The sequence below is a fragment of the Balaenoptera borealis genome, assembly GCF_965194805.1.
Source record: "Balaenoptera borealis genome assembly, chromosome: 15".
Lineage (NCBI taxonomy): Eukaryota > Metazoa > Chordata > Mammalia > Artiodactyla > Balaenopteridae > Balaenoptera > Balaenoptera borealis.
The window spans coordinates 56,139,212-56,150,901 of record NC_138871.1 but is presented as its reverse complement, the minus strand read 5'-3'; the positions used below and the strand labels follow the sequence as shown (position 1 = coordinate 56,150,901).

At 38.1% G+C, this 11,690-nt stretch overlaps 1 protein-coding gene across 4 annotated transcripts in view; it reads right to left on the bottom strand.

Moving 5' to 3' along the window:
• Window positions 1-11,690, bottom strand: part of THADA (THADA armadillo repeat containing) — a 319,657-nt gene that overhangs the window by 245,222 nt on the left and 62,745 nt on the right. For all 4 annotated transcript variants that reach the window (XM_082357946.1, XM_082357947.1, XM_082357949.1 and 1 more), the window contains one exon: window positions 10,663-10,772. In XM_082357946.1, the coding sequence (XP_082214072.1) occupies window positions 10,663-10,772 (110 nt within the window). The remainder of the gene's footprint in view (window positions 1-10,662; window positions 10,773-11,690) is intronic.

The window sequence follows — 11,690 nt, the reverse complement described above, 5'->3', positions numbered from 1 at the left end:
CCAAGGGGGTAATGATTAGTACTGGTCTGATATACACTACAAAGACCTAAGAGTATTCCTTCCTTCATATGGATGAAAACAGGAAACTGAAAAACATGTACCTTTCTACATTAAAAAAAAAAAAAAAGTGAGGTTTCAGGGAAAGTAGAAGAAAGATAATCTGATCATTTGAGATATCACTTCTAAACCTCTACCATATTAGTGTTATGAGGAATTCGAGTTTTCTCACTCACCCAAGTCCAAAGTTTTGCAAAGCAAAGCTTTAGCTGCCTATAACATAAAAAGCAGGTCAGACTATTGATTTTAAACTAGAGTCGGGAGGGGGGGCTATACCCGTATACTTGGAGCAGTCATATCTTTTAGATTTAAAAGAGAAAATTATCCACAATGTAAAAAAAAGGTGTTTGCTTTCACAAGTTACATGCTTTAAACATTCCAGGCACTAATCTGAAACCATCATCCACTGATGATACTGAACAAGCTGATCTAAGGTTCCAGGTACAAGTAGAAAAAGAGTCAGGAGGAGGATAAAGGCAGCTTGGAAAGATACAGCACACTTTCTGGGAACAGAAACTTTATTTATTTTATATTCATGTCGCTTCTCGTTGGTCCCATCCAGCCCTTCTCCCCTCTTCTATGCAACTTCATAACACACACATATACACTTTATTTGTTGATCATCATAAAGCTACTTACTAGAGTCCATACATATTAATGTCTGTTCAATTCCCAAGATACCTTTCATTTTTATATCCATTTGGTTGGAGGCTCTCAGGAAAAAAAAAAAAAAAAAAAAAAAAATTTCCAGGAAGCGCAAGATCCTGGCTCACAAAGCCCGACATATTTGAACAACCTCATTCAACTATCTTGTATCATTCTGTTGTTTAAATACACCAAAGGCTTTTTGCATTAACTGTTCCCATTGCTTGGAAAGCTCTTCCCTTAGAAAGCTGCTGCTTCTTGTCATCCAAGCCTTGGCTTACTTTAGTGTAGGAGGAAAGAAAGACTTTTCCTTACCACCAAACTTTATCACATCAAAATACATATCGTTATCTGACAGTTTATTATTTTGTAGATGGCCTTTAACATATAAACTCTATGACATCAGAGACACACTCTGCCCTGTCCACTTCTTCATTTCCCAGCACCCAGAACGGGGCCTGGCATCCCAATAGGGAGCTCAATAAATATCTGTTGAATAAATGAACAACTTATGACTTCCCAGCTCCATTAAGTGTACCATTCTAAAACACCAGGCTGACAAACCAAGAGGATATAGTAACTGGAAAAGAAAGTATAAACAAAAGTGCTTTCCAATGACAAGAGGGGCCACCATTAGAGCCAGCAGATGATTCAACTCCTTAGCTTCCTCAAACAGGTATGAACACATTCAGAATCTCCACATACCAAGGTCATAGCACTGATATGAAGATATTTTCTACTGAAATCCCCAATCAAAATCAACTCTGTTAGCCTAAATACTAACCCAAGAGATCATTTTTTTCCCAATATTCAAGAAAAAAAACCAAGGATGGGGTTCAAAACCCAGTAGAGGGTTCCAGTTTGTATATTGTTTAACCGAGGTTTGTATGGTTGTGAACATGGGGTAGAAAGATGTTTCAAAGAACAAATGTTTCTGAGTTCTAACAAATACAACATTTAATCCCAGATTATAATCATTTCCCTTCTCTCTTAAGGCTCTTTAGGAGACCAGGCCTGTGCCTTCAACTATTTCCTCTGTATGGGTGACTCTCAAATATATGCCTCTAGTAAGAGTGACCAGTGTCCCTGTCAGCCTGGGACAGAAACGTTTCCCAGAATGCTGGACTTCCAGTGCTAAAAAATTGGAGGAGTCCCAGATCACCCTATCTCCAACTCTGACGCCTCTCCCCATCTCTTGACCTGTATTTCCAACTGTCTGCTATCCCTCTAGGCAGCCTCCCAACACCACCGCAAACCTGACCTGTCTGAATTATTATCCTGCCTCCGATCAGGCCCTTCTTCCTGCCTTGCTTATTTTGTTAATGCATTAATCATCCTTCCCATAAATCGGGACAGACAGCTCAGTAAGTGGACTTTTTTCTTGGTCTTCCATTTCTGCCCTGTAAATAATCTAACTGATTTCTCTAATACCAAAGATTAAAAGGCTAGGCTAGAAATTCCTCTAAGAACAAGAACCACGTTTTACCAATATTTTACCCTCTATAATGCCTACCTATCACAATTTCTTACATAAAGCAGGCGATGGATATACCTGTGTTGAACTGCTAACTCTGAAACAGAATGAAGTTCAAAAAAACCATGTGGATTCTAGTGCTGGCTCTGTTACCAACTAGTTGTGTGGCTATGGACAAATCAGTTGATTTCTCAATGCCCAAGAATGAAAATAAAATCATTGTAAAAATGCTTTGAAATTCAATGAGATTTTATTACCTGGGTTACTGTTTCAAAGAGAGAAGGCAATGACCCTAAATTATATAAGTACCCAAAGCTCCTGATGTGACTGTCCCCAAAACACCTCAACGTGGCCTCACACAAGCTACAGTCCCTTGTTCAGGTCTTCACATGCCTCTCTTAGTTCTACGGAGTTAAACGTTTCAAATTTAGATCCTAACATATGTCTCTAGGTTCATAGCAACTCTGGCTTACCACATTGTACTCTCAATGGTCAAACAGAGTGTTTCTAACACAGGCACATAGAAGATGTTCAAGAAATCGCTTGTTGAATAAATAAATAAGGACCCACTAGTGTTGGCGCCAGCTGCTGCATATTAGCTGTCCTTCCGTTAGGCACATGATTGAAAAACTAGGTGTAGAAAAGAAGGGCTAAAAACTGTAAGGCTCCTCAATGGTGAAGTCACTGTGCCTAGAAAAACACAATAATAGCCTAACCTAGAGTTCTGACTATTCAATGAACCTTCTGTCTACTCCCCAGCAAGGAAAGATTACTTCACAAGGAAGTGATTTCAAAACTCCAGAGTTGCTGGTGTTTATGATAATGAAGGAATTGGAAGGTAAAAATGGAACCATGCACAGCTCCCAAGAACAATGCAACAAACTCTAGCTGTTTGTTTTGGTTCCTCATCACACAATCCAGGGGGCAGCAAGGAAAAGGGCAAGGTCCCTGAGTGAAACAGACCATGATTGGCTGTGCCAGCTCCATGCACTCAACAGCCCCAGCCGTGGGGAATTCCAAGCCTGCTTGGGTTATCGAGTGCCTCTCCACTAGAAGAGCAGACATCCTCTTTGTCTGAAGGCTCTTTTGTTTTATTTCACTCCCATGTCAAATTAATACAAAATATACAGTGTCTTTAGTCTCTGAGTACCTCATAAAAATTGGAACTTTCTTAGGAGGGATTCAAAGTTCTTCATAAGCAAGCCTCACTAAATGTTATTAATCCACAAAAGTCTCCCAAGAGATCAGTTTACCAGTTCTAAAGGAAGTTTACTAAAAATGTATCCAAGTTCCCTGATCTTTCATACCCGAAATCCCCAGACTTTCCCAATCAGAAACTAGAAAGCAGTATTGTACCATGAGTAGAATGCTCAGAATTTAAAAAGGCCTTAGAAAGCTGGATTCTCTTATTTTATCAAAGAGGACACAGCAGCCCAGAGAGATTTACATGGTTTTCCTAGTATCAACAGAGCTGGTAGGTAGAACTCACTTCTAACTGGTACCTCAATATTCTTTCCTCTACACTCCGAGGGAGGCAGTGGTTAAGGATGGGGGTGTGGGAGGATCAGACCACGCTGATGTTCCTGTTCTTCACAGTCAAGAAACAGTAGACATTAGGGGCTTCCCTGGTGGCACAGTGGTTAAGAATCCACCTGCTACTGCAGGGGACACGGGTTCGAGCCCTGGTCTGGGAAGATCCCACATGCTGCGGAGCAACTAAGCCCATGCGCCACAGCTACTGAAGCCCACGTGCTTAGAGCCCGTGCTCCGCAACAAGAGAAGCCACCGCAATGAGAAGCCCACGCACCGCAATTAAGAGCAGCCCCCGCTCGCCGCAATTAGAAAAAGCCCACATGCAGCAACGAAGACCCAACACAGCCAAAAATAAATAAATAAATAAAATTTATTTAAAAAAAAAAAAAAACGAAAGAAAGAAATAGTAGACATTAAAAAAAGGGGAGGCTGACAGGAAAGAGGCGGGAGGTGTTGTTTTTGGGTTTTTTGTATTTGTTTGTTTGGTTTGGTTTTTCTATGCTAAGTGCTATAGCTTGAGTCCCTACCAAAAGTAACAGAAATGAACAGGCCAGTCCATGGCTGGTGTGTCTTTGTGTTGTCTTGAGAAGATCACTGAAGCAAATTATTGTTCTATAAACAGATTAGTCCAATTTCTATCCACAAAGCTATCTCACTGGTAGTGGGTAAGTATTCTAAGATAAGCATAAAACCCAGACTGAAATCAAATTACATATGCTGTATACCCAACTAATTGGTCATTAGACTATTTTGTGCCAATAAATCAGGTTCCCTGACTACAGAGTGGCTCTCCAATGGCTTCATCCATCCACCTAAGGATGGTAACATAGAGCTACATTTTGTTGAGTTCTGATTAGTTATATTATGATTGTTAATTGAGAAATGTTACCTTCATTTCCTCAGACTCTTTCAGTATTGTTATTTTTCCTAACTTAGAGATTTTTTTCCAAGCTCCTATTATTTCATAAGCTAAATTCTCCACTCCACTCATTCTTTGGTCAAGTATTGTGTTTATTATTTCAAGGTTCGTGTTTATTATTTCAATTAAACTAAACAGTGACAGATGTGCAGGAAGGTTGTGTGCATGTACATGCACATTTTAAAAACAGGGAACATAGCCCTGAAGCATGGAGATATTTTAAGCCTGAGAAACGATGTGCCCAAATGAGATCCAGTGAGAAAGCTATATATCAACAGAAGCCATCTTAACCTCCCTCACCACCATCAAATATTGCTGAAGTTTACTGCAGGCTAAAACATCAGGGGGCTATTTTGAAGGCTCAGCTGCAGGCACAGGCAATAATAACGATGACCAAATATAAATTGAATTACCAATCAGAAAGCCATGGGGGGAAGGGCAAGATACAGTGGATTAAAAGAAGTGGTTAGAAGGATGTAACAAATTGTTGGTTCTCTTAATATTTAATACAACCATTGCCTGAGATCAAGGAGGAAAAAATTAATATTAAAAACTCTGGGACTTTACTAACAAAGCTGAGATAGAAGTTACTCACTAAGAACAAGATTCCTTCATTATTGAGTCTAAAAAGACTCAGTATTATTATGAGAACTTTAAAAATGGTTATTCAAAGTTCCAGAAAGAAGGTAATATCTTAACTATGGAGTGGGCTTAAAAATAAAAATCCAAGGGTCACAAACCAAAGACACAAAGTTTTAGATTTTAAACATTAAGACATTCTAAAAAATAAATTAAAAAGAAAAAAAATCATTAAGACATTCTAGTTTTCCCCAAATCCTTTTTTTTTTTTTTTTTTAAAAAAGCAAGATAGATCCGAACCACTGGACCAAATAACATGTAAGTTGGAAGGGGTGGGGAGAATTGGAGTTAAGACCTAATTTTTTTCTTTAATTTGTTTGTTTAATTTATTTATCCCCAAATCCTTTTAATACACTATAGAAATGGGAAAATTAAAGGATTTTTTTCTCTATGTAAAGTATTAATATGGCTTCCAGAGTGGATGATCACTTAGTTATTCTTTATTTCATTATTAATATTTCAAATAAAAATCACAGGATACTCAAAAAGTGTCCTAGACACATCTGCCAAAGGAGATGAAAATAAAGGCTTAAACAAGATTATATATTTTTTATTTATAGAGTTGAATGACTTTTTCCCCAAACCTCATACATTACATTCTACATTTATTTCTTGCTCAACTGCATATTCTTTAGAGACTTGGTCTTTCATTCTCCAGTAGAGTGAAATTATTTTTTCATTATTATATTTCAAAGGTTCATAAGAAGTCTTCTGTTGAATTTGAATTGTAGTAGCTATAATTAACTGATGAAAGTTGAAATACATATTTAAATTACTTCTGTCCACCATAATTGTTGACGTCCATGGGTCAGTAGTAGCATTTTATGACAAAAATTGCTGAATGTCAGCAGTTCATTTTTTCGGGCCAACAATGTGAGAATGATTGTAATCAGTGCAGTAAATATTCATAGGTTAAGCTACATTTCAATAAGCAGAGCAATTCAAACAAATGAAGAGTAAGACAATATCAGGTACTCATGAACCTCCCTTCTAGATTTAGAATTGTAGACAACAACTTAATCCCCTTAGAGTTAAGTTTTTTTTGTTTTTTTTTTTAAATTATTTATTTGTTTATTTTTGGCTGTGTTGGGTCTTCGTTTCTGTGCGAGGGCCTTCTCCAGTTGCGGTGAGCCAGGGCCACTCTTCATCGCGGTGCGCGGGCCTCTCACCGTCGCAGCCTCTCTTGTTGCGGAGCACAGGCTTCCAGAAGCGCAGGCTCAGCAGTTGTGGCTCACGGGCCCAGTTGCTCCGCGGCAGGTGGGATCCTCCCAGACCAGGGCTCGAACCCGTGTCCCCCGCACTGGCAGGCAGACTCTCAACCACTGCGCCACCAGGGAAGCCCTAAGCTTTTAATTTATGGCTGAACAAATGAAAACTAGATTCCCTGCTTGGCCCCCTAGTTTAGAATTCTGTTTATTTTCACTGAAAGAATAACTTAAAATACTAAGATTATAGAGCGTAAATAAGCAAATATGAATTTCATCAGAAACCTGAATTTACAGTGATAACTTTAATGCATTTAACCACTCTAATCAAATGCTTAAGCAGGTAATTATGCATGGGCAGGTGATTATGTTTTTTAAAGAGTGCATGAATATTTCATCAAATTCTAAATAGAAAGGACCATATAAGAAATCAGATTCTAGAAAATTAACTCAACATATTGTGTGTGTGTGCGCAAGTGTTGCTTTCAAAAAATTCCCAGAAAAAAGAATAGTGCCTCCCATTCCTATTTATTCTTAGATGATTGTTTAATAGTGAAGTCAATTTACATTTGAAGACATTCTGAATAATCCTGTTAAACATCAATTCAAACAATGTGGCTCATGTTTAACTCTTCTTCAGTTATTTACCCATTAATCTCTTTAAGTGCTTGCTTCCTTAACACAGCTGTAGTTCAAGGGGTGGCCAGCAGTTGGCCTCCATTTCAGTGGATTTTCCTGAAAGCCCAGATTTCTTTCTGCAAACTTTAAAACACTGTATGCCTAAATAAATTTTTCATAACTTAAAAGCTTTCAGAAGGATCCAAAAGAAATACATTTGCTTTTAAAAATAAAAACCAAACAAAAGGAAGCCACGCATACTGCAAAGATGTTCTCCGTAAAACATTCTGTTCAGCAGATCTGAAATGTCTCCAAAGGGATCAAGAACCACTTGGTTTGGAAGCAACAGTTGGGAACTCATAACAGGTTAGTTAAAAGCCAATAGTGACAGCCATGAGAAGATCTTTACAGCAGATTAGGAGTGGCTGAGATACCAGGCACTGGGCCTTGCCTCACCTCCCCACTCCATTTATTTGGAATGCCTTCAACTGTACTTTCAACTACAAAGTACAGTTGTTCAGAAGCCTCTGTCCTTGGTCCTCTGTTCTTTTCTCCTTTTAAGCTCTTTCCTAAAGACTGCAATCCTACTAGCTACGATATTTATGAAGACGGCATAAATCTACATCTCTGTTTCTGCAATAGCACCCAAACTAATCCCCTATCTCCCAGTTCTGACTTAAATATTTCCACCAGGATATGCCACCATCATGTCACACTCAACACATACAAAGCAAATGTATTCACCATTATCAAAGTAATCTCCTCTTTCAGTCTCCTTGCCTTTGGTAACATCAATCCCACTTTTCTGGTCACCAAAAATTAAACCACAGGAACGGTTGTGGACTCCCTGGGGACCTCTATCACACACATTCAGTTTACTTCACATGGCAGATTGCATTCTTCAAAGATGGCCACCACTATATCTCCCATCCCACACGTATTTCTACAATACGATCTTGCCACTTTACCATCAAATGGTGATGTTTAATTCCTCTCCCCTTGAATCCAACTGGCCTTAAGACTCATTTAGAACCAAAACAATGTGACTGAAGCAATGCCATGAGACTTCCAAGGCTAGGTCAGAAAAGACCATGAAGCTTCTGCCTGGTTCTCTTGGAATAGTCTCTCTGAAGGAAGCCAGCTGCCATATAAGAATTTCAGCTACCCCAAGACTGCCATGCTGAGGGGCCACATGCAGTCCCAACTAGGCCCTATCTTCTAGCCATCCCACCAAGGTGCCATAATGTGAATAAAGCTGTCTTGGACCCTCCTGACCACTTAATCTGTCAGCTGAACACCACCAACTGAATTCGATAAATACCCCGAGGAGAAGAACCACCCAGCTATGCATTGCCCTAATTCTTGACACATCAAACCATGAAATAAGAGATGTCCACAGCTTCTCTTCTAAGCATTCAAAACATCATGTGTATAGTTGTTACTATGTGGGGATAAATATTAACTGAGATGCCACTTCTTTCCCTCCATTCCCAGAGCCATCGACTCAGAGGAAGCTCTCATCACCTCAGCTCTAGATTGTTAGAGCCAATGCCAGTCTCGTCTCACTACCATCTGTCACTACAATCTATCTAACCTAACACTTCCAACTGAAAAACTACATTGATGCACCAACACCATAACCAACATCAATCTCATAATGTTTTACATTTGTAGAAAGTTTAATAATGCAAAAGGGTCTTCATAAATAGGTATTTTACTTGATCCATATAACAAAAGCCAGAGAGATCTGTCAACAGGGCAAATATTCTTTTCCTTACTTTACAGATAAAGAAATCAGAGGCTGAGGAGAGTAACTTTTGTACAATCTCATTGCCAATAAACAGAATGGATGTAAGTAGAACTAAGACCTCGTGTCACAGATTATTGCTATTTCTCCATTCTACATGCCTCCTATGATCTATTTCAGGTCGAAAATGTTCAGTGCCTCTCTCCATCCCTACTACAGCAAATCTGCTTTCTAGGTATCCATAATTTGACCTCCATCTATCCAAATGTATGATATTGCCTAGTAACTCTACCACCAGCACCACCACCACAACAATCAGGCTGGCTCATTTACTCAGCTAACAATATGCCATGCTGGTTCTAGCCTCTGAACATTTACTCATAAAGTCTCCTCCTTTCTCCTCCTATCTACTTAAACCTTACTCATGCATTAGCACAAATTCCACCTCCTCCAGTAAGCCCTCCCAGCCTTTCCTTGTTGCTTTCTCTCTGCTATTCCTACAGAATTTGTAAATTTCACCCAAATTTTGACAATTACATTGGCTCATCTTGTTCAAGTGTCTTGGTCTCACTTTCCAGGCTGGTATTCAGCTAACACACATCCATACAGACAGCAATCTTGGGTGCTTACAGCCAGTGTCTGTTCTGACCAGTCAGTGCCCATGACGTACCATTTGTTAAATATTTTGAATTTCATCCCTGCTTATTTCCCCAACTAAACCATAAGCTCTTTGAGAACAGGAACCTGTCTCATAAAGAAGTATTATATCCTCCAAGCCAAGCACAGTACTAAGCACACAGTTAGTGCTCAATATATATATTTGTTAATTGATCTGAAGGGAGGGAAGTGTGTTGTGTTGTGAGAAAAAAATATTCTTAAGTCATGTCTACACTGGAAAGAAAGAGCTGCAAAGACAACAAAATATTTTCAAGATCAGCAGTTTAATGTCAAGGACATTTTTTAATGTATCATTTAAAGATATTCTGTGCAGCCCATAACTGCCAAAATGTTTTATAAATGTTTTACCAGGAGTGTGAAAAAAATGCTTCAAAAATATTCAAGGAGTAGATGTCTTAACGGCCCAAAATAAAATGTTTGCTGAGGCTACAAGGCTGGCAGAACTCTGCTTCATTTCAAAAAGTTTCCAGGCAATGGAAATGTTTTCCTGGAAAATACTACCTTTTATTTAGAGAACACTTGCCATGAACACTTAGTCATTAAGTAATTTAAGGTTTCCTCACAAGCTCTTTGGAGGAAATCTATTATATGAATGAATGAAATTATCAGCACCTATAATGTCAAAAAAAAAAAAATTTGGCTAAATGTACGAAATCTACTTAAGTATTTTTCCAAGTAAGGGGGAAAAGTCCTTTATATTTTTTGGTCTATTTACTGTTCTTTTAAATTTTTCTATAAGATAAAATTACGAAGAAAAACACAAAATCCTTAAGTGTTTCTCTATAACATACACAAATCCAAAAAACTGGAGGGCTTATTTTATTCCACAAGCCAAGTAATTTTCAAACAGACAAAACAGTCATTTCATTCAATGAAAATAAATGGTAACTTCAAATCTATTTTTAGCAAAATCTGAGTTTGTGTCAAATCACCTTTCAATGAGAGAGTGACTCGGTTTGGACATTTCACTCCATCATCTTCAGTAAATCATACAATGAAACCCAAGAAAACAATTTCTTCCAAGAGTTTTGAAGCCAACTAAGTCTTGTTCTTTTAAACATCAAAAGACACAACTAAATTCTACTTCGAGCACATGGTTTGTACATTTAATCTTTTTAAAATTAAAGGGATATTTGCTTTGTTTTACCTGTTTAGGATTTCGGTGAGTTTCACAAAGCCAGTGTAAGCCAGTTCAAATGCTCCTCTATGCCTGGACTGTAAAAGGTGCTGTTTAAAGTAATCTCCTATTTCTTTTACCTTCAAAACAAAATCAAAAATAAATATGCCATTTATGTTTACATTGACAGATGTATTTATGTCAGTAACATCATTTAGAACTCAGGTCTTGATGCCCAGCCATTTAGCACCTATTATGCAACAGGTAATATTTTAAGCGTTTTATACTATCACAATTAATTCTCACAATAATTCCATGAAAAAAGCACTATTATTATCTCCACTCTACAACTGGGAAAAATGAGGCCCAGAAAGGGCAAGTAACTTATTCAAGGTCACACAGCAAGTAGATGGTAGAACTAGTAGTAAATCCAGGCAATCTGGCTCCAGAGTTGGCCATCTTTAACTGCTAGGCTAGAACTGCCTCCCTATGCCAGCTTCACAAATCTTGCTGTGTTCTCCTTGTTAGTTCATATCATTCAACACCAACAGCAAATCACACAAGGTGACAACCCTCACACACCTAGGCCTAGGTGAAATAATTACCTTTTAGTCCCCTCTTCGAAAAAAATTTTTTTCTATTATGGTTAAAATATACATAACATAAAATTTACCATTTTAACCATTTTTAAGTGTACAGTTCAGTGGCATTCAGTATATTCACTTTACTGTGCAACCACCATCCATCTACAGAATTTTTTTCATCTTCCCAAACTGAAACTCCAACCCCTTAAACAATACTTCCCAATAATTACCTTTTAGAGATATACAAATATTAATGGCCACACAAGATTTAGTGCAAAGGGCCTCCTGAAAAGTGACAGGCTTCACTTTGAGTCAGAACAATGGAGTTTTCCAGAATGCTACCCAATCGCTTTCCTACATGCTGCTTTTCTCCGTACAAGTTTAAACAAATAACAAATATGACAATCTACTTTTAAGAAGACATGACTGACAATTAGTTGCTGATGAAGTTTTGTACAGCATTAACTGTTAAAG